Source organism: Takifugu rubripes, chromosome 14, assembly GCF_901000725.2.
Source record: "Takifugu rubripes chromosome 14, fTakRub1.2, whole genome shotgun sequence".
NCBI lineage: Eukaryota > Metazoa > Chordata > Actinopteri > Tetraodontiformes > Tetraodontidae > Takifugu > Takifugu rubripes.
The window spans coordinates 13,068,118-13,091,094 of NC_042298.1; the positions used below are offsets into that span (position 1 = coordinate 13,068,118).

General features: G+C 43.8%; 1 protein-coding gene and 2 long non-coding RNA genes across 4 annotated transcripts; 2 read left to right on the forward strand and 1 right to left on the reverse strand.

The window, feature by feature from the left end:
* The first annotated feature begins 6,846 nt into the window (after window positions 1-6,846).
* Window positions 6,847-15,497, forward strand: pitx2 (paired-like homeodomain 2). 2 transcript variants are annotated; one of them, XM_003970579.3, is made up of 4 exons: window positions 6,847-7,293; window positions 9,217-9,287; window positions 13,061-13,260; window positions 14,041-15,497. In XM_003970579.3, the coding sequence occupies exons 2-4, from the start codon at window positions 9,242-9,244 to the stop codon at window positions 14,599-14,601; spliced, it is 807 nt and encodes a 268-aa protein (XP_003970628.1). In that variant the 5' UTR covers window positions 6,847-7,293; window positions 9,217-9,241; the 3' UTR covers window positions 14,602-15,497. The 2 variants fall into 2 exon arrangements, with proteins under 2 accessions (XP_003970628.1, XP_003970627.1); XM_003970578.3 differs by lacking the exons at window positions 6,847-7,293; window positions 9,217-9,287 and adding an exon at window positions 12,358-12,599.
* On the reverse strand, window positions 11,863-12,627 carry LOC105417410 (uncharacterized). The gene is made up of 3 exons (XR_965086.2): window positions 12,478-12,627; window positions 12,194-12,361; window positions 11,863-12,102 (listed from the first exon to the last, which is right to left on the reverse strand). It is a non-coding gene; the product is annotated as an uncharacterized lncRNA (long non-coding RNA).
* A 728-nt stretch (window positions 15,498-16,225) lies between the features above and the next one.
* LOC115252386 (uncharacterized) lies at window positions 16,226-20,984 on the forward strand. Its single transcript, XR_003890830.1, has 3 exons — window positions 16,226-16,709; window positions 20,448-20,509; window positions 20,665-20,984. It is a non-coding gene; the product is annotated as an uncharacterized lncRNA (long non-coding RNA).
* Window positions 20,985-22,977: the final 1,993 nt, after the last annotated feature.

Here is a 22,977-nt window from a genome sequence, read left to right on the forward strand (position 1 = left end):
CTCACCCATCAGGATGTCTCCTGGTGTCCTCCACACCTTCGACAGCCTGGATTTAACTGTGTGACCTGATGGTCAAGGTCCTTGTGTGTGGATGTCCGCTGACACCCCCAGCACTGTCCACGCTGACCTATAGTTTAAGGCACTCAAACTTTACTGTTTGCTCTACACCACATTTAAATTTGCAGTGACAATTTCACATTTTTGGAAACTATGGCACCCAAATTCATGTAAAGCCAACCCCCTTTTTCACTATATTTCCTTTCAGAGAGATTGTAAATTCATGCTCCCCACAGCCAGGAGATTCTCGGCTTTGGTGCTTCTTTGAGGTTTGGTTTGCCCACACTGAAGGCCCCCTACTGGCCCTGGACCCCCACTAGTTGCCTATCTGGCCTTATCGAGCAGCACCCCTGGTAATAGACCCCATCCTCCACCTCCCACAGAATTAGCAGCGGCCAATGTGACCTTTCATAGTAACAACCAGAATCAAATGATCAAATGGGGAAAAAAATATGATGATATAACAAATATAATGCGACACTTTAATTGTACATATGCTGGAGGTTGTACATATGCTGGAGGATACCCAGCTGGCCATCAGCAGGAGGGTCTCCCCATAAATGAGCCTGGTCCTGCTCAAGGTTTCTTCCTGTGCAAAGGCAGCTTTTCCTTGTCACCTTTGCTTGTCACATCTTCCAGATATATTCATCTTGAGATTGATGGCACAATTAAAAAATGTGTTACCGAAATGTGAATACGACATTGAAGAACGTGTGTGAGCACTCGTTTACGCTCAGGATATACAGACCAGAACTGACAAACAGACACATTCTAACCAAACAAGTCTCACTTAGTTCTTGTCAAAAAATAATCATTTAAAAGGGCATTCCTTCTCATAATGTTGGCACTGTGGCCTCATCGTGACAGGATGGAGGACAACTGATCAGCCTGTGGTGCACAGTAAATGTATGAATAGAAACACTGGACAAGGCTTTCATTTAAACCAGAAAACATGATGTCATTGAAGTCAAACCCCAAAATAACGCGGCGAGATTAAACAATGGTGAATAAGATTTGCCGTTATGTATCCGACACAAATTCCCTCTTCATAATAATAGTGTCGTACTTAAATGATCGTGAGAGCAGCCCTGTAACGCTGGTGCCATGAACATTTTTCCCGTCCTTGTTCGGCACGATGAATGACCAAGAGAGCGAATGACCGATTCAAGAAGCCGCCATTCTGTTTCCCTCAGCTTTCGGCTGCATCGCGGGTGTGGAATCGCTGCAGTTAGTAAAGCAAAAGGGAAGGGAGGTGATGAATTATTTCTATTATATTCCTCGCCTAAAATAACGACTCAACAGCCGTTGTTTTCTCTGCTGTGCTGACAGGAATCAAAGCTGGCGTTGGAGGGAGGAATAGTGAATATGCATACCTTTAATCCCCCTTATCCTGCTGTTAGACCAGGGTGTGTCCCCCAGAATTCTATAATAGTCTGCAATGAGAAGCTTGAGTAAACACAATCAATGGAAGATACAATGCATGCCGCCGAGACTTCCGAAGACACGCTTCTTTATTCGCCCCTTCACGTATTCCATTACTCACCACCTGCCTTTGTGGTTTCCAGGCAAATTAAAGCCCGAAACAAAGGTATTGATGTGATATTACATGTGGGTTGCGGTAATAGTAATGTTCACCATTGCAGGATCATGTCAAAAGAAGACCTGATACTGCCAGAGGGGTGCTCTCTCTCTCTCTCTCTCTCTCTCTCTCTCTCTCTCTTCCATGCTCTCTTACTCCTGGATTACAATCTCTTCATCCATTATTAATGAAGTTAAACTACTAGTGGCATGCTGAATGTGCTGCATGGGAGATTTGCAGCTAATCCAGCGCAAAACAGGCCCAGTCACATAATGAAGGGAAAAAAGCACAAATGTCAACAGTTTCACACTGGGACTGGATTAGACACCCCCACCTCCTCATTCACAAACGGCCTCGCTCCCCCTTTCTTTCCGCACTCTCGTCCCTGCCACTCGTGCACACGCATCAGACCTGGCCTCGGCGGACGGGCCCCGAGTGCACAAACACCCACCTGGAAGAGCACAAGTGTCGGTCTGTGTGAAATCCTTCAGCTCAGAGCTTCTAAAGTCTGCTGCCTAGTTTCTTTAAATTTGCCACAGCGTTATATTTTATATACGGAGCTTTAACTTTAGGGTCGTGTGACGAGTGCGCGTGCATCGTGTAATCTGGCGATGGCAAGAGACGAGCTGTTTTAACTGTATTTGTACAGATAAGCCATGAGATGAGGAACACAGGAAAGCAGAGATGAACATGAAACACCGGAACTAATTAGAACACTGGACCCAGGATTCGCATCCTGATTTCAGATTAGTGTCCTTCTCACCTGCCATTTTCCTTCTCTGTCACTCTGGCTTTGCTGCACCTTTTATACGGTATCATTTTCATTTTAGTAGATTATGTTCTCCTCTTTGATTTCTCTTTATTGCCTGGTTTATTTTGATGTTCTGCTCAAAATTTCAATAGTTTTCAAGTTTTTCATCAAGAGGAAGATTACATCAACAGTAAAATGCAAATATTTCAGCAATACTGGCAGGAATATTTGTCATTTCCACTAGTGTCTGATGCTACTTACTTTTTTTAGATTTGCCTGGAAAATATCAGTAACCTGTTCCTGGTGCCAGCTACTATTTTTGCCGCCGCCTTGATTTAACTTCCAAGTGAGCCGAGAGCTACCGATCAGTCTCGGAGAGCGTGGGTGTACATAGTTGTCAGTATTGCTAATGTTAGCATACCCTCATGCATTTCCCCGAAGCTCCAGTCTTGTCCTCTGAACACTGTAAATAATGTTTCCCACATTCTCCTGTTTGTTTTAGCGTCGGTTGTCTGTTCTCGGAGAGAAAAGAACTCCTCCTCAGCCACAAAATGAGTTTAAAAAATAATTTAACACATCAGTGATAAAGAGTTACCCCTGCATTTGCATGCACAAACCCACACATTTACAGCAGCGTATCTTAAACTCGTTTGTGAGCCACAAATGAAAGCTGTGCAGCCTAACTGGTTCCTGTAAAGGCCAACAATCTGCATCTGTGCTACGTTCAGGATGTGTTCTAGCTACAGCGTAACCTTCCCATTAACGTAATTATGCATCACCACGACACAGACTGTAACAGCTGCACTCCTTCACTATAAATCTACTGTTACGCATTTTCCATTTGAATTTACAAAACTGTCACAGGGCCAAAACGTCATGTCATTTCCACAAGCGCACAAAGTAAATGCCCTGCTGGCGGGCATTCTAAATGCCTCCAACAGTGCAGCTACTGCGGTGCAGGGGTCTGGCCAGAGGCTGATCCGCGCCTGAGTAGCCTAGCTACACTTCCTCACTTACTCTTTGGTATTTACCCTGAAATCAAATAATAAAGTGATGGAGGGAAATATTTCGGGTCACAGATGGTCACGATTTATCAAGATGGTCAGACATGACAGGGTGAGAGAAACCTGCCGAGTTGCAGAGAACTCCACACACACACACACACACACACACCATCTAACCCTCCCTCTCTCTCTCTCTCTCTGTGTCTCTATGTCTCTCTCTCTCACTGCCACAGTAGACCAATTAGAACAGAACTGATTCCAGCTGTGACCTCCGGGTCCTTTTCTGCTCTGCTAACAGGAGACTTAGTATGTAGCCAAACTGTTTTACATGTTATCGACGGGGTGGGAGGCATGATGGTCATTTTATCACACCAATTTCATTCTTGGCCGATTTCCCCTCAGGCTGGTTAGTGGCAGATTCCCATTGATTTTTCATGTAATTGATTAGAGACCTGCTGGAGCAATTTATTGGCCCGCTCACACCTGTGATTAAGGCTGATGTCGCATGTGTTTATGCATGTGCTGATGAGCGTGGTCGCGTTCCGCAGCGCCGCAGCAGTCCTGTCCGTCCGTCAGTCCCGTTCTGACAGGCTAATGAGTCCAGGGGACATTTTTAATCATGTCCGAACGGGACCGTGTCATGCCCAAAGTCAGGGTGAGTGGAGACAGGTCGGTCTGCCTGACCAGCAGTGACAGGAGTTAATGTGTTCACATAAAAACACAGACTAGAGTTTAATTCAGAATAATCCTTTTGAAACTGCTTCACGCATGGGATTAATATTGGAGCAGTCAGAGGGCCAAAACCACAATGACATCAGCGAAGCGTTTTCTTTGGAAGCTGAGGATAGGATAATTACAGAAGAAGAGACAAATGCGAAAAGCTGAGTACTTTTTAAATATACACCATGTTAGCCGGCCTTACTGGGAGAAGTGAGGTTAGCCTATCATGTAGATCATTTACTGGCCTCGCATATAATGTTGGCGACCGCAGGCTGCGAGGCTGAGCTGGAGCCCTCAGCGTCGGTGCATCTTGTCTCCCTCTGGTACTGTGACAGAGCTGGAATAGTAAGGATCAGCCATAAAGCTGCTCAACAAGCTCAAGAGCTATCAAAAGCTATCCTTTTAATTTGGTTAATTTACAGGCAGCTTTGTAGCTAATAACATTCTTGGAGTGATACTTGACAAATGGATATACACACACATTTCTGTCTCACAGGGGATTCTTCTCGTGTTTTGTCTTTTTCTAACTCTCCTCCACCTTCCTCTTCCGTCCTCATCACCCGTTTAAATGGAAGAGCCCCACCACACAATAAAACTAAGTTCCCAGCCATTACAATATTTCTAACATATTAGCAGTGCATAAACTGATTTGTTTAAAGATTTGTGGCTTTGGAAACACCAGATTTTACGACTTGGCCACAGATTGTTGGCCAGACAGAAGGCTAGGCGACAATCACATGTGGTTTGAGGGTAAAAGTGAAAAAAGAGAGAAACTTGGGCCTGTTTCTTGGGAAGTAGGCACCCCTAAATAATGGAACAACATCACTTCCACATTACTCAAGCTTCCCAGTGCAACAAAATAATGAGGGTGTATACAGCAAGGGCTTGTATATTTTACTGAATTCTGTGGATTTAATTCAACTTTTAGAGGTGGCCTAGGAATTAATTTAGAAGTCGAGATATAATTCATCTCTCCTGAGTGAAGAACAATATATTCCATTGCTTCATTTTTTTCAACATGTCTAAACTATGATTTTTGCCCATAATATAGTTTTAGGATTTTAGAATTTTGCTCACTATTTTGTGTTCTTGATCTAAATTCTAGGCCGTTTTAAAGATTGAAATCTCGAATCAATGGGAAATTGTTTAGAGGAAAACGTGCGAGCAGAATGCATTGATAAAATCAAATAGGACATTTTGGACATTTGTCTGTTGAGGCATATATTTTACATTTCCGCTCCAGTCGTGCAAATCTGTGCAGGAGTTGTTTAAATAAAAATAAAAAATAAAAAAACACGTCCTCTCCGGTGCGCAGGAAGAAGAAAAGTTGAGATGTCCAAATGTAGCTGACGCTGAGCGCTGATGTGCTCGTTAAGAGTCAGGAGAGAGCGTCAGGCAGAGCAGGTCACCCCTTTTTCTCACATCACAGCCCATCAGAAATTCTTTCAAGTGTCCTTCTGCGTCGCCGAAGATGACAACGGAGAATCGATAAACGCTTGAAATGAAAAGAAGCCGCCGGTTTGGCCCCGAGGCGAAAGATTTCATACCCACCAGCCTCCTCTGAACTCCAGGCATTCATCTCTACCTTTGCTGTGTGAGAAAGAGGAGGCTCCTCACGGACTCCCCCCCCCCCCCCCCCCCCCACACACACACACACACACACCCTCTCTTGTATATGGAGGTAAGGGAAGAATATTGCCGACCCCCGAGTCTCTGCGGAGAGGCGTGATTTGTACGTGACGCACAGTGACAGTGGATGTTTGCAGGCTTCGTTTACCTTCCTTTAATGTGTGTGTGTGTGTGTGTGTGTGTGTGTGTGTGTGTGTGTGTGTGTGTGTGTGTGTGTGTGTGTGTGTGTGTGTGCGTGTGTTTTGCATTTGCATTTGCCTCAACGTGCTTTGTTTATAAAAAAAATGCCCGTGACAAAATGTGTCCTTTTATTATAAAAAATCGATATAAATTGAGGAAGTGACGCAGGCAGCCATTAAATGACTGCTGTTACTCTTTCATAAGGGTGAAGTGTAATTTAGATATTTCCGGGCATAAAACACGTCTCTTTTATTTAAATTTTGGAGTTTTCCGGAGGGGGTCGAGGCGCACGTCTTGCTTCGGTGTCCCTTTTCTGCCAGGAAATTCCCGTGTGGACGCGCGCATTAATTACTGGTTTAATGGGAGTATGACTAAAAATGTAAAAGGAGGATTAGACGCGGAAAAGGCCGCAGAAATCAGCCGCGCGTCCAACGAAACAGATCTATAAAGAACATTTGCATCCGATCCAGCTGTTCGCTTCACGTGCACATAAATCCGCAACATGATCGGGCTCCGTCTGGCCCTCAAAGCCCGACGCTTCCATTTAAATACTCTGTTTGTCCTCAACCATCTGAATCTGTTATTTAATTGTAGTAATTGTATAATGGGCCCGTGCAATGGTCAGAAAATCATTTTATCTTAATTTAGCCAAGAAATAAACGTACATTAAAGGTTCCAGCCACTGAACACATTTCTCTCTGTAGCTGAGAGTAAGTAGATTTTTTTTCTGCCAGTTGGATTGTATGATTGCTCTCAAACATCATTAGAACTCACGCACGGCGCTGGATTTACCCAAAAGCATCCCCGCGTGCGCGTTTTAAAGATGCCATTCATTTTTGCTTGATTGTTGTTGAAATTTGAGACGTTCCAAGTTTGCCCTCAGCCAGACTACACAGGCGCAGGGGCGTAGATACACAAACACACCCCTTTGGAAGCGCGCGCACACACGCACGCACGCACAGGCGCGGGGTCCCTCTGCGAGCTCAAAAGAAGGAGGAAAAATGCCTCAGTCTCTCTTTGAAGGGAGAAAAAGTTAAAGACGACGGGAGAGGACGAGCCCAGAAGAGAGACGGATGAAAGCGCCTCCTCACGCAGGTTATTTATGCGCATAAATGAAACCAAGCGAAACGCGGCACTGCGTCTCTCCCCTGCGCTTTTTTGGATGACACAGCGGATGAGCTGCATTCAGACCGCTCAGGCTCCCGGAGAAAAGCTTTTATCCTTCCTGGACCCCGAGGTTGCCCGAACCGTCGCGACAGACGCGAGTGCTGGCGTCTGAGAGAGTCTAGGCGGTGGAATTTAACTTCTCACTGAAGAGTAAAAGGTCGCCGCTAGAAGGAGAAATCGACATCACACGGCTGCATCAGCTATTGGTAAGTGGAGCAAAAGGTTCGGCATCAATTTATTTTAGAGAGGGTTAAAGTTAAAAGCATTCAAAGCATTTCTGGTGTGACATTTAAAACTGTGACAGAACAGTGCAAGGTTCTCCCCGCTGGTCGGGAGATGATCATGACGCGTCAGTGCCTCTGATGGATTGCAGGAGGAATTTGTAAAAATATTGGGGAGGAGAGGCTGAATTCAAGTAATATTAAAGGTGAAAAATGAGTTTGGTTCCTTTTCCAAAAAATGTACAGGGGTTGCCATATATAGTTGCACAAAAAAGAGAGTAGACCATAAGGGCAACTTTTACACTCCCCTTTTGATCTGTGCGTCAACGCTCCTCAGCAGATTCGTTTTCCAACCTACAAAAAAGTCTGGAAAGTCGACCGTGCTCACCGGGCCGCGCCGTTAAGTCGCCCAGAAGCGCATGCTGGCCGTTGGGCGATGCATCTCTCGATCAAGGCTGCAGTTTCACGCTGTTCTGCGTCAACTTCACAAGTGGGCTGAGTGTGTGGTGGTGCCAGCTGTGCGTCTGCGCTGGGCCTGCAGCCATGCGCGGCTCAGGTTCATATCAGCCCTGTGAGGAGAGAAGAGTCTGTCCGAGAATGGATGAAATCCCTTATTATTATTATTATTATTATTATTATTATTATTATTATTATACTTATTATAATAATTATTATTTTTATTTTTATTTTTATTTTTATTTTTATTTTTATTTTTATTATTATTATTATTATTATTATTATTATTGATCGTGTTATAACATTGTAGTAGCAGTAGTTGCATTGTTCTTAATTTTACTATCCGTATTTATTCCAAAAATTGTTTAATTCAAACTATTAGATTTTCCATTCTAACAATTACGTTATCTATTTTTCTGTGTGGGCTTTTATTAATATTATTATTTACAAATTACAAATGTGAGAATGCAGAAATCAAAAGTCCAACGCCGATATTTTAAAATATTTTTTTTATTTTAAAAAAATGAGTCGGAACTAGGTGACATTTGACACGCTGAGCGGCGACCCCGTGTTGAATCTCACTGATTAAGATAAGATGGAACCCTGCGCACCAACCTTGCACCTCACTGTCTGACCCTCCATCATTTCATTTTGCTGTGGCGGCAGAGGAACGACGAGCATGAAGCTTGTACAGGACAGGTACACATGGAAAAAATTAACCTCCGGTGTCTCCAGCTTTTGAATTAAAGAAGGAAAAGCAGCGCAGATGATGTCGAGCAGGTGAAGGGAAGGAGTGAGGGGAATGGTTAGCAGCACGACTGCATGCAAATTCCCCCCGATTTAAATTATCATAAGCAAACAGTGTGAGCCTGGACTAATAAAACCCCATCTGTGTAACTTCATATCGAGGTAGTATGAGGGCCGCGATAATGAATTTTGTAATATCCCTCCGACAGACATCTCAATCAGACTCTAATCCCGTGATTTTACTACGGAATCACTGCACTTCCAAACTGCTGCAGGCTGCGCCACAACAGATCCGACTCGTGCACAACACGGCGGGTTTTAAATATTCAGAGTGAACAAATGAAGGCTGCTGAGGAGGGACAGTTTTACACAGATGCGTCAAATTATATTTAAATGGCTTTAATGTTCGGCCAGAGCTTTTTTTTAAATAAAAATAAAATGTTTGTCACAATGATATTGAATTCTTGGCACATCTAAGATGTGAATATTAAAGCTAGCATTTATAATTAAAATTATTCCATTAATAAGAATGTTTTTTAAAATTTCTTTCTTTTTGGAGTTTGCGCATTTTATCTTAATTTTTGTTTGGCTTTTGGATTTCTCTTGTAATCCAAATGGACCTTATTTTTCTCTGTAAAATGTCCCCTGTCATCACGGGGAGCTGCAGACTCGTACCCGGGACTAAATCGTGTGTTGTTTCCACAGGACCGGTTTTCCTTTAATCGCCATAATGGACTCCCACTGTCGCAAACTGGCCACCACCTGTGCACAAATAGGTGAGTATCTGACCCAAATCACCAGTTCCCCCATAAACCTGTGGGAGATTTTAAAGAGCCACTGCCAGTAAATTAAGCTTTTTCTTTTTAAATTCAAATTTCGTTTCACTCCTGCGCTGATTTTCAGTGTGGAACATTTTACCAATCGTATTATGTATAGGAAATAAATCCGATTAAGTCAAATTCAATGTATTATGTCCTCTTAAAAGGTGAATCAATTTTCAAATCGGGCTGCGAATCCATCAGATCAAATTCTTTTTCAAAATTTCTGTATTTATTAGAAATATTTTCTTCTATGGTTTCACTTGAATGATGATGATCATAATGATGACTGGATCTGAAAACAGGCACAAAGGAGTGTCTCCGTTTGGTTTGTTCAGAAATGTTCAGCAGATATTTGGTCTTTTTTGCGCCGCTGCCGCTGATGGTGCTTGTTTTATTGCCTTAGAGCGACACCTGGTGGTTACATTTGCTTCTGCAGCTCCAACGACCACAGAGCATCTCACATGATGACCAGGATGGGCTTTTATCCAACAATTAAAAATCTGCACATTTGGCCATAAATAGTCATTTGTAATTAATCTTGATAAATCAAATAAAACTGTGTTTCGCACTGATTAACAGATCCACGTGTGCTCCAAAACCATAATATAACATGTGGAGTGGAAAAAATGGAAAAATCCATGAAATGATTTCCACGGTTACAGTTCTAATTAAATAAATGGATAAAACGTCTTCAGGTCTGGTTGGGGTCGCAAATGAGCCAATTATTTTTATTATTTCGTGTCATTTGGGAAGCGCTGATGAGGCGAAATGACAGAAGGTCGGGCTGTGCGTCGTTGTGAAAGGCCATTGATTAAGAATAATAAGATAACACGAAACAGACACAGCAGCCTAGATTGTTCTGCCGTAATGTATGCAGTGACTGTCGGGCGGACTCCGGGGAGAACTAAATATATAATGAAAGCCCATTCGTGAGGAGGAATATACTAATGGAGGAATGTGATGTCTTCCTAATCCTATGTAAAAAGCCTTGTCGTCTCCCCCTATATTGACTGAATTGCTAATTAATGGCCCTCTATGGCGGAGGCCCATTGCGCGCAGTAATCCGCAGAAGAGAGATAACGCATTCAGAAGGTAGAAATGAAGAGGAAACCGATAATCCACTTCAAGTTTAGTATTACAACGCGGCTGGAAGAGGGAAACGGAGCAACACGGTTCCTGATGTTTGCAGTGGAAAACATTTTTATTGTTATCGATATTTTAAAGAAAAAAAAAAAACGACCCAGCAATCATATAACTTATATTTGTTCAACATCCTTAGGTGGTTATTTGACACTAATTCTGTGAGATTTGTTCTCTTTTTTAATATATATATATATAAGTTAAAATAAGATTGTTCCCCAGCAGACAATAATATCCATAATTTATTCTATATTAATTAAAATACAGATTACATTTGAGTTTGATTCAGCCTGAAAATATGTTTTGTGTGTGTGTGTGTGTGTGTGTGTGTGTGTGTGTGTGTGTGTGTGTGTGTGTGTGTGTGTGTGTTCACGGCAGACAGATATTTTTTATACATCTTTTTTTTCTTGAACGCCGCGAGATTTCACGTGAAGTTGAAAGTTTGTGGAAATAATGTATTAATCAGCTCTTGGAAACACCTGTCACGCTTCCTTTTACATCCTTAATAAGATCAATCTGGGTTTTTTTTAGCCCTGGTTCTTGTCCCAGGTGTCTTTCGTGAGACGCAGGTTATAAAGGTAAAATAAAATCAGTCTCATTTGATGATTATTCCGAAGTAAATGAGAAGAAGAACGTGAGCTGTGACTGGGCCGTCTGGGGGGTGTAAACGCGAGGAGAGGAGAGATGCCGAGTTAAGTAGCGGGATAAAGTAATCCGTCGTCAACAGACCTGAGTCTGCGTGGTTAACGGGGGCCCGGTGGGGTCAATTTAATGGCTGTTTGGACCTTATCTCTGCTGAGATCATGTGGATCCTCTCATTTGACAACTAGGACGGCGCGTCAGTGAGCATCAGAGGAGTGGATTAAACCACTTTGACTCCGGTTTGGTCACGTTTTAGAAGCGATGCAAACTAGCCAGTGTTGAGGATCACGCTTCGCTTTCTTTCCTTCCTTCCTTTATTTATTTATTTTGCTCTGTTTGCCCTCCAGTCGTAATTAGTCCTCACTTTTAAATCCCTTCTCTGCGTTGCCTCATCTGGTAAAACTCCGCGCACCACGCGTGCGTGGGCTGCAACAGCTGCACACATGTTGCTTTTAGCGCACTGTACATGTCTGGCAGTTACCTTCATTTGACAAGCGCGCACTGACAGTTCTGGAGCAGGCGGATGCATTTTCTTCTCCCTTAATTACTTCTTTTCCCCGGATCCGCGGCTTGTGTTCTGCCGCCGTGTTTGCTCTGTGCATATTTTTCTTTCAGTACAATCCGTTCGTTGGCTCCTTTTATGCACGTCCAATCCCTGAGTAAACTGCGGTGGCGGAGTCTGGGTGTCAATAGAACTGGATTTTGCTGGGCCACTGGACCCATCTCATAAAAACGAGGCCAAAGTGTGTTATTTTCATTTTTATTTGGTCTTGGGCTGCTGCGCGACGCCACCTCGCAGCGCCACCGGTACGCGGCGCGTCCCATCTCTCTTTACATGCTTTTATTTGGAAAAAGAAGATAAGCGCCAGCCTCGGCGTGCACACATCGCCACACACGTCTCGTTGCTCCCAGATTCGGTTGGTTGGAGGCGCCGTCATAGCCACGATGATGCGCCGGGGGGGCGGGCGCAACGTGGTCACGTGGAGGTCTAGAGAGAGACGCAGGGTTAGCAGCGCAACAGCTGAAATGAAGAGAGAGCGGGGAAGAGTGCGTATGCCTCTGGATCTAATATCACCTACCTGTCCTTGTCACTCTGATAGTCAGCCGAGGTTTGCCATCAGTGCTATGGCAGCGCGTAATAGTCACAACTGAAGACTTTCCAACTCGAATCAGGTTCCATTTAGTCGCAAGAGGAGCCGCACAGTTGCGCATTTCTGGAGAGCTGAACTCGTTCCGAGGACGGAGCACTGAAAGCAGGAGTTAATCTGGTTTTGAAAGCCAGTCTTTGTCATCTTTCTCCGATGAACTCTATGAGGGAACCCTTGAATATAGACCACCATCACCTCACAGGGAATAAACTCACATCGACGCACCACACGGCTCTGACGATGGCCTCCAGTTTACAGCCGCTGCAGCGGTCTGTGGACGCCAAACACCGGGTGGAGGTGCACACCGTGTCGGACACGTCCAGTCCGGAGTCTGTCGGTAAGAGCCGCACGGGGCGCGGACGCTTTCAGTGATATTCCGCGGGAGTCTTTTGGTATCCAACCAGAGACGGGTCCGGTTAATTAGCCTCGCGGAGTCCTCCATGCATGCAATTAGGTGATTAAGGCGATCAGTGGAGTCACACTCAGGCCAGCCTGTGTGTACTGAAGTGTTTGTCATGTAAATGAATACTCGCTTAAGAGTCAAGGAAATTTATTTTCATACTCAATTACAATATCAAAAGAATAATTAAAAAATTAAATTAGCAAAAGTAATAAACACCACCGTGGAGAAAATCATTATTTTCTTTTTTGCTTCATTTTTTTTTTCTTATCTGAACTTTCGGGCTCTTCACAGCTCATCCAACCAACCGTGGCGCGCATCCAGGAATTTTCCCCCTCTCTCTAGCATGCAGGCCTCAATCCGCCCAGCCCTGACTGATTCAACCGTTCTCTTCACAGAAAAAGAAAAGATTCAAAATAAAAACGATGACTCCTCAGACGATCCCTCCAAAAAGAAGCGCCAGCGGCGGCAGAGGACTCACTTCACCAGCCAGCAGCTGCAAGAACTGGAAGCCACTTTCCAGCGGAATCGCTACCCGGACATGAGCACAAGAGAGGAGATAGCCGTGTGGACTAACCTCACAGAGGCTCGGGTCAGGGTTAGTATCCCCATGGGTGCAAACAAAAGCAACCTGTGTATAAAATGTGGGGTAATTGGTGCCACTTGTCCGGCTTTATTTGGTGCTTTAAGATAATTACGCACAGAGAAGAAACTTTTACGCGCGGCGGAAAAATTCCTTTCAGTACTAAGGGGGAAAGTATTTATCTAGAAAATAAATACTCGAAGCTATGTTTAAATATTATTTGTTTAAGCCTGGTTTAATTAGATTATATTGTGTTTACCTATGTTGTTAATACAATTTGAATCCTCTGCGCGCAGTCTAAAACAATTGCTGTCACATTGATTTACTGTTTAATCGCCTTTCTAGACATCCAAATCATTATTATTTTTTAAATAACCAAATTACTCATTGTATATTAAGTGTAATTACAAGTCATTGTGCTGTTAACAATCCGGGCTATTGACGTGTGTCGGTGACAGATACCAGTCGTGTTCTCCTGATCGTGTGAAAGAGGTGCAAAGCTTGTATTTTGCGATTGTCGCCCGGGTGTTGTGTGAATAAGGTCACAGTGTTTGTGAACGCACGCAGCGCAATACACATCCTCCCCACACTGAGGATGGTGACAGCCTGCTGTGTATTCTGCGCAGATAAAGACGCAATCAAAGCGATTATTCCCCTTGCAAAATACAGATTAAACGGCAGGTTTAAGATTTGAGTATGTCGGCCTAGCAAAAAAATATATATTTCTTTTTTTTTTTTTTTTTTTTTAAAAAAAAGACTATTTCGTGAAATTAAACAATTTTTCTTTCTCTTTAGGTTTGGTTCAAGAATCGGAGAGCCAAGTGGAGGAAGCGGGAAAGGAACCAGCAAGCCGAGCTCTGCAAAAACGGCTTCGGCCCGCAGTTCAATGGACTCATGCAGCCCTACGAGGACATGTACCCCAGCTACACGTACAACAACTGGGCCGCCAAGGGCCTGACGCCGGCCTCGTTATCAACCAAAAGCTTCCCCTTCTTCAACTCCATGAACGTCAACCCCCTGTCCTCGCAAACCATGTTCTCGCCGGCGCCCAACTCCATATCCTCCATGACCTCCGGCATGGTGCCCTCTGCCGTGACTGGCGTGCCGGGCTCCAGCCTCAACAGCCTCAATAACTTGAACAACCTCAGCAACCCGTCTCTTAACTCTGGCGTGCCCACGTCGGCGTGCCCATACGCGCCTCCGACTCCTCCTTATGTGTACAGGGACACTTGTAACTCCAGTTTAGCCAGTCTGAGACTGAAAGCCAAGCAGCACTCGAGTTTTGGATACGCCAGCGTGCAAAATCCAGCCACCAACCTGAGCGCTTGCCAGTACGCCGTGGACAGGCCAGTCTAATACCCACCTGCACTGCAAAAGATGACCGCCATAGCAAGTCATTAGAGTTAGTGGTCACGCTAAAGGGAGGGAGGAAATCTGTATTGTACAAAATCAGTGTCAATATAGCTTTCTGAGTCCTAAATGGTTTATTCTAAAAATAAAAAAAATGAATAATAATTTGTACTTTGGAATTCCCCATACATATCAAGAAACAAGTGATTTCATCGCACTCTGTGGATAAATTAATTTTGAAAACATGATTGTGTGGGCGCTTCAAACCAAGCGGCTTGTCATCGTGGTTTTTTTGCAGTGTGCGCGTAACGAGAGGCCGGCGGCCACCGGAACAAGAGACTACTACAGCAACTACTTTTTCATTCGTCGCAAAGGGCACTAGAAGACTGAACCACTGAAGCAAGATGTGCCTGCTTCACACCAGATATCACAGAAAAGGTCCCTTTTCCTTTTTACATTTCTCGGGTTTGATTTTTCTTCCCGGTGGATTTTTTTGGACTTTATTGTTGACTGAAAAGGCTGTATATATTTGAATTATCATCTCCTATTTGAATGCGCTCTAACCCCCCCAGGTCCTCTCCAGGCTCGATTTATCATCGCATGTGGGGGGATTTAAAAAAAAAAAAACCCTTAAAAGGAATCATGTTGTGCTTGCAAAACTAAAAGGGAATGTATATACTAAAACGCACCGACTGTGTGTTTCTAACATATTATAAATTTATTATTATGTCTGTGTGAATATCACTTTAGAATAGCAATCCTGGATTTAAAAAAAGAAGCATAAAAATGTTCTTTTTCCCTTTGCTCTGTGTATACTATTTGGTACGAAGCATTTTTTTCCAGCATCCCAAAAAAACTATTGTGTTTTATTTAATGGAAGTAAATATATTGTCTAAAATGATTGTGGTTGGAGACTTTTATTGAATCTTTGCGTTAGCAGTCTGTTAGCGGAGCGCAGAGCAATGACAGCCTGTCTATAGCCCTTCGATTACGCGGGGGTACTTGTGCGGCAAATCTATAGAGAAAAACAATGGCCGGCTCCAATACACATAGCAGCGAGATGCCCCGTCAGATTAGCGGGTGAATACATGTCTGCCTGCTCAGCCAAAGAGCCTCGGCTGCGATCACTGGTGCTTGAAATAACACGGGAATCAACAAACAGGAGTTGGACCACACAACAGTGACAACAGTCCATTAGGGCTCGTCTCCTGACCCTGGTGGTGGTGCGGGGGGGGTCTTCCAAAACCAACATTTTCAACGGGTTTACCTCCTGCTTGAGTTGGATTTTTGCAGATCAAATTTGCGAATTTATGGTCCAAAATCCGGACTAAAACTGCGGAGTTTTGTTCTCTTGCGGGAATTAATCAGGCGTTTATTATCTTTGCACCGTTATTTTCTTTAAATACCCCCAAATGTGCCACGGCAGGGCAAAGCCACACACTACAAGGAAACTATTATTCACAGGCTTGGGCAAACAAGCGCGCACGCAAGCACAGAGGTGGACCGAGGCCGGGGAGCTCGGCGGCGGCGGCGCGGCGCTCTGGCACCGGGGAGAGCAAAGCGGCGCACGCCCCGACAGGAGAGGCGCAAAAACAAACATGCGGCTTGAGGCTTTTGCGGCTTCAGACTGGTGGCTGCTAAATTACAATTGCAATTAATTTAAGTAGTTTATCTCATTTGGCATCTAGGAAAAAGAACCGCGAGGGTTCTCACGCAGGGTCAGCTCTCCAGAGAGGAAGAATAAATCAGCCGGCTATTATTTTTACAAGCGCTTAATAACAAACACAACAGGAGCTTTCAACGTCCCGGAGCTGCAGACGAGAACTCCTCAAGCTCCAGAATAGATTCTCATCCTTCACAAAAAAAGCAAAGCCGCGCTGCACAAGTGTCACCTTTTGATGGAGTCTGTAACGCGAGCAATAATCAGCTGACAGGGGATAAGCCTCGGCTGCTGCGAGTCTGCAGCCTCAATACACATCCACAATCAACATGTGAACAGAGGATGACCTCAGGAGAAAAGAGGATTCAACGGGGAAATGCTCATTTGGCTGAAACGGCGCCCAGGATTGCGGACCTTTGAGCCTCTCCTGTCCTCTCCTCTGCTCCCCTCCGAGGTAAGAACTCACGGAACACTAAAAAAGCAACATCGTTCTGCTGTAGCTGCGTATTTCTGCGGGGAATCTCCACAAATAAGCTGATTTTTTGACGCCGGGCTCATTTATATTCAGCTCACGCGTTTGGCAGCAATTTACATTCTAAATTCAGGCGCTGAAGAGTCATTTATGCGTCAAACCAAACTCATTTTGAAGTCGGGAAAACAGCAGAAGGCCCGGGAAGTACACACGATGCCTTTTATAAGTATTCACTTCATGTTCCTATGAAGACACAATTATCAAATGCTGAATTCCTATTTGTCCCGCTCCAGATTTCTTCCACCTTAAAGCGCACAGCTACATCTTAATGTGAGATTTGTTCCGCCGGATGATTAAATAAATAATAATAAAAAAAAGGAAAAATCCAATGAGGAGTAAGACACCGAGGCGACGCAGCTCCACTGGGAATTCAAATAAGAAGCCGAGGAAGTGCAAATATCCAAACACGAAGCGTTACAGCTCCCATCTAAATAATTAACAGTCTCTCTGTACTCAGACAAAGAGAATAAAATGATTAGAAGCTGACGTAAAATATGTGAGTTGCGTTCTCAATTTTGAGTTTATCACAAGGAGAGAAAAGGTTTTATTTTGTGATGATTTATAACTTCTTTTCTCAGGATTTTAAGACAAATTGAACGTCTTAAAGAATTGTGTGCTTTTCTGTGAAGCGGTGTGAGCTGAATTTCCTGCACAAAATAGTTATTATTAGAGTTATATTCTACGTCCAGTTCATAACGAAAGGTACATTGTATCCTTATTTTTGTTTTGTTTAAGAGCATAGCAAAATAGAGTATATATAGTAGAATTCCTGTCATATACATTTGGGAACATTCAATCCCATTTCTGCTTACATCTCTATGTAGCTTCTTCTAATCCAGCGTTGCGACATTTGGATGGATGTGGCATTAAACAGCATTTTCAGCTGAAATTGCTGGTGTTTTTCTCTATAGAAATGATTATTGGTTCAGGATAGAGGTGCATCCGGACGCTGCTAATATCAGAGCAGGTTTCCCATGAAAGAGAACAGGTTTGTAATTGTTTCGATACCAAAGCATCAAGAAAATGCAAATCAGTTGAAGCTCTGCCCTGTAACATGAATAAGGACTGTTAGCTGCTAATACTGCCCATAAGCAAGTGTGTGTATGTTCGGTCCACAAGTGGCGGCCGGGGTGTTTTATTTGGAGCTTCTTTAGCACAAAGGACAATATTTTCTGTGTGAACTGAAATGTGTGGTAAAATAAAGACAACAACAGAAAGACTCTGAGCTGTGGGCCTGTAAAGGCAGTGGTCAGGCAGAGCAGAGGGGCTGCAGCGTCTGGGGGAGGAGGTGGGAGGACAAGGCTTTGGGCTTTTGGCTCTTGACCAATGGCGGCGCGGCGGCTGCAGCTAAAGGTCGCGCGGGGTGACCTCACACATTCTCACCCTCACCTAAGGCCCGAGGAGAAGTTCACCATAATAAGACAGCCGGCCGTCCGTCCGAGCAGAGCTCCTGAGAGTCTTCCGCTCGAATAAATCTGACCCCGATCTGAGATTTCAGCATAACAGTCTAGCAAAAATAAATTATGGAACTCACTTTTTGTTTTAAAACACGGGGAATTAAAAACACACCCGTGCGACTGGCTTTGATCCGACAGTGTGCTTTGTGTGAAAACATTGAGACGCTGGTGTTCATTTGCGTCTGCGTGCTTGATAAATGGCTCCCAGTCATGCAAACGTGCTGCCTGCACGTTAGCTGCTCCACGTCGTGCAGCTCGCGCCTGTGTACGAGCGTGCTGGAGCCGTGCACCAGCACATGGGAGCTCGGTGCTGTCTGAGGGCAGGCGGCCGGCTGGAGCGTGTGAAAGCAGATAACCAGGGCGAATTTCATGACGCACACACTTCCTGCTTTCTGAAGTTCTATTAAAGAAGGATGAAAACAAAACACATGTCTCATATGTTTTCCCTCAAATCAATTTCGACCCATTATGCACGATGAAAAGATCAGTGGAGCAGCTCTCATGGACCAGTGGAAGCTTTTAAACGCATGAAACAACTAAATGCACTTTAAGTGCTAGTTTACGAGCTTTTATTTCACTGAAAATAGTAGAATCACCACAGAATAGGGCTGTCTGAGGTGCTTAAAGTGTTGTAAAAACTTATATAATTTATATAAAAAGACACTCGGCCACAATGTAGTCCCAAAATTACTGCTGCAAGAGCCCTCTGAAGTGGATTTGTGCTACCCGGGTGAAGCTTCATGCTCAATTGGCATGGATTATTTAGCATTAAGGCTAACTATACTAGACCTACGCAGCCCCGAGGCTTTTGTAGCCGGTCTGCAAAAAGCGCACCAGTCTCAGTACACAATCCATGCATTTTCCACTCCTGACATCAAATGTGCAGAGAAAATATCTGCTTCGTGCCTCTTCATGTTAAGCTGTCACGTCCAGAGCAGCTAACATTTAAACCCGGGCCGCGGCGTCGTGTTCAGACACCTTCAGTTTACACAGACGGCCCCAGCGTGGCACCTCCCAGCGCTGTTTTCTTTGGGCCTGTCATCTATTATAACGTCTTAATTGGCGTTTACCTCTTCCTCACCGTCTGCGTCTGATGAGCAGCCTGGCACAACAGTTTCCCAGCCTCCAACTTTGGGGAGAAAATTACCCACCGGAGCTTTTGTTTGTTTTGCCCCTGCTTTGTCTCATTTAGCTCGGTGCCATTTTCCCATTCAGCCGAGCGGTAAAGTGTGATTTGGGGGAGCTGCTGTCTGTGTAACGCTCATGTCGGTTCATGTCGATTCTCAGATCCGGCGAAATCCTGGTTCTTCGCGCGGTCTTAAAAATCAAAGATAAGATCACCACACATTTTGTTCCTGCTGGAGTAAACTGTGCTAAAGTGGTTCAATTTGGAATGTTGGAAGGTTTCTGGAAAGATCAGTCCATTAGCCAAATACGCTAGCAGAGATACATACGGATGGTTTTCTACTGTATATATCCATGAAATAAGCAACACTAGAGAGAAATATATGTGTACTTTACATATGTGTTTGTTTGATGTATACTTTAGTTTGTGACTTGTGGCAATATTCACTTTATTTCTAGCTTTATTTGATTTTTTTTTGCCAGTTGACCTCATTCACAATCAAAGAGAAACTGTTGTTGCAGCAGTTTGACACCCTCATCTGTAAATATTTATATCTGTTACCCTTTTTTCCACTCTTTCACATTCTTTTCTTTCACTTTTAACTCCATTTAGGAGACTCAGCAAGTTTAAAGCAAGTTTTTAAAAAAAAAATTGGGGTATCTCTATATGCTGTCCATAAATATTGTCATAATATTGCATTACATCTTGGGATCCGGCTGAAGAGGGGTCATCGGATCACTTCAGTGTTTTCACAGTTAAGCATAAAGAAGTAAGCAAAAGTCAAATTCAAAAGACTTATTACAAAGCTATAAAGTGGCGTCGGCTCAAGTAGTCTCAGCTTTCAGAGCACACATTTGTTAAAGCCATTACTAGAAGTAAATTTGCACATGCACGTCAGCGAATGTGCCTTTTACAACTCAGAATTCTGCACTTCGATCTGTCTCTGTGTCGTGTGAGTGTCCGGGACACTTGTGGTAGCCTGTTCTTATCCTTAGTCTTTCTAAAAAGCCCGAGTTTGGCTGTGTTTCCAGGGCTAACTAACGTGGCATTGACCATATTTTGGTCCTCTTCTTCCAGCAGGATTTGGGATTGGTCTCTCCCAGTGGCAACATCTCCACCAGTGCATTCACTAAAAACCAGTATGATGACTTCCCTGGTCAACAGTTGCCATTCTGGCGTAACATGTTTTCATTTCACTTTTGACTTTAGTTATTTCAGTCCCTTAACATAGTTATTATTTACATTAACATTGTGTTTCTGGCCCTTTGAATGATCTTTTATTGTTCTTTTCCAGGTCCACACGAAGGGACCAACTACGGATGGATGAAAATACAGTAATAAATGTGCTTTTAAGACATAAACAGTCTTATAGTGTCTTTACAACAATTGTTGAAGATGATTAAATTACATAATTTACTATTCTGAGCTCAGCCGCAGTCACATCTTCCAACTGCTGTTGTATCGGTCTCCATGGACGCAAACACTGTTTCCTGGAGTGAGCAGATTTGTGCAGCATTAACATCGTCCTCAGCATCCACTGTTAACCACAGATGTCGAGCCGACTGTCCGAAGAAGAGAACCTTTTAGTGGAGGAGGGGCTTATTTCATGACCACTGTCTACCACCAGGGGGCAGCGTAGGTGCTTTGGCTTAATGTACACGAACAATCTGCCTGTTAATGTAAATATGAATAAACACACAAGTTGTGTTTACATTAAATATATTTTAGAATACTCTTGTACTTGTGTAGTGATGGCGGCACGTTATTTCCCAGTGTCTTCAATGGTCAGACGGGCTAATTTAACCGGCTGTAGCTTCATATTTACTCTACAGACCCGAACATATTAATCTTCTTGTGTAACTCTCTGGAAAAAGCAAATCAGTACATTTCCCGGTATCCTTTTAAATAATATTTGGTTTATAATATAAATAGATTGAACATAGTCAGCATACCATTATTCAGTTTCTGCTCCAAAGGAGGAAACATACCCTTCCCCTCCACTTCAGTCCACACGCACACGCACACACACCACAGTTTATGTGTCAAATAAGGTGATTAATGACCTTTATAAACATGAAGTAGCAGTGAAAATTAAAGAGGTAAATGGCGAAAGAAGCGACAAAACGACACAGGAAAAAGCGAAGGCACCACCTGGTGTATCCAGGGGCTCAGCTCGCCCACCCATCCCTACCTACTGCATCTCCAACCCGACAAGAACAGCCGGCATGGAGAGCGACTTATTGGATTGGATTGGATCCTACCCAGCAGTGACTTATATGCTCAACCTATATGTCACAGATGGTAGGATTTCAGTGCAGTTCATGTAGGAAATCCACTCAGGAGTATTGATCTTTCCTCCTCTCTGCCTGATCTCCACAGGAGCTGAACATCCGCACCAACCTGGAGGGGGAGCGGTGGAGCCGCTGAAACCCGATTCTCTGTCGAAGGAAACCGTAGTGCAGCAGTCTCTCCCAAATACCAGGAAAAAATAGACTCGCTCATTTTGCCTCCATCACAACAAAGTTCCCGTCTCTGGGGAGATCAAGCACCTGATTATTGGAGATCTGGTCCTGTAGGTGGACGCTGGTTGGCTCAGGGCGTCGCTAATGTCAGCTGCCTCTTCTTCTGTATCTTAGTTGGACAGCATTTTTGGGGGGGGTTGGGGCTCTCCATGGTGGCAGGTTGGCCATTTCTGCTTTAGCTAGCTATACACTAGTGTGAGAATCAGACTCACACACGTGAACTGATGACAGGTCAACACAGACATCAATGAAGATGTTTTAATTATGAACGCATGAGTGCAGATTTGTAGAAAACATCTGTAAACACTGTACAAAACCAGTTGGCTCCACCTCAACATTGCTTTTATTTGTGCCTGAACAACGACTCCATACTGATGTGGACCTTGTTCAACCATACAGAGCAAAAAAAAAGGACTTTAGTTGGATTCAAACTGGAATAAAAATAAGAATCCTGTAGAATTCCTTCAAAGTCGATTCTAGAGGTTAAATGGTATTTCTGACCAAAACCAGTACTGGTTCCTTAAAGTGGCAAACTGCCTCACAGGTCTTCTGTGATGGACTGATCGTCCATGCAAATATGATTTCAGATTGTTTAGTTGTGAATTTGTTCTTCTATCCATGTTTTACAATTAGTGTTTCATGATCATTCGTTGATAATTACTGTTTAATCAGATATGTGCAGGCACATGTAAGGAAATTAGTTCTGGATTCCCTCAAATTCAAGATAATGAGAACAAAAATGTGGAGTGTGTCTAAAAATGAATGTATACAAATACATCACACACACACACACACACACACGCACACACACACACACACACACATCTGTCTTCCTGACCTAGTGCGGACAGATCCGCATCTAAACGATCAGAATTTTGAAGAATTAGATGTAAGTAAGACGCTATGCTGTTGAACTGCACATAAACTCCTTCTCTCTCCCGTCTCTCTCAGGTTCTCAGACAGTTTTAATCTGAAGTAAATCGGTCACGTCCAGATTTGTAGGCCAGCCCGTGCCTCCAGTCTCTGCAGTTCTCCTTCATTATTGGACACGGTGGGAGAGCCGGGGCTCTTGGTGCAGTAATCCC

Coding starts and splice junctions, on each gene's coding strand:
- pitx2 (XM_003970578.3), top strand. CDS start 12,416: ATGAACTCTATGAGGGAACCCTTGAATATAGACCACCATCACCTCACA. Junction 12,600..13,060: donor GTCCAGTCCGGAGTCTGTCG/GTAAGAGCCGCA, acceptor TTCTCTTCACAG/AAAAAGAAAAGATTCAAAAT. Junction 13,261..14,040: donor TCACAGAGGCTCGGGTCAGG/GTTAGTATCCCC, acceptor CTTTCTCTTTAG/GTTTGGTTCAAGAATCGGAG.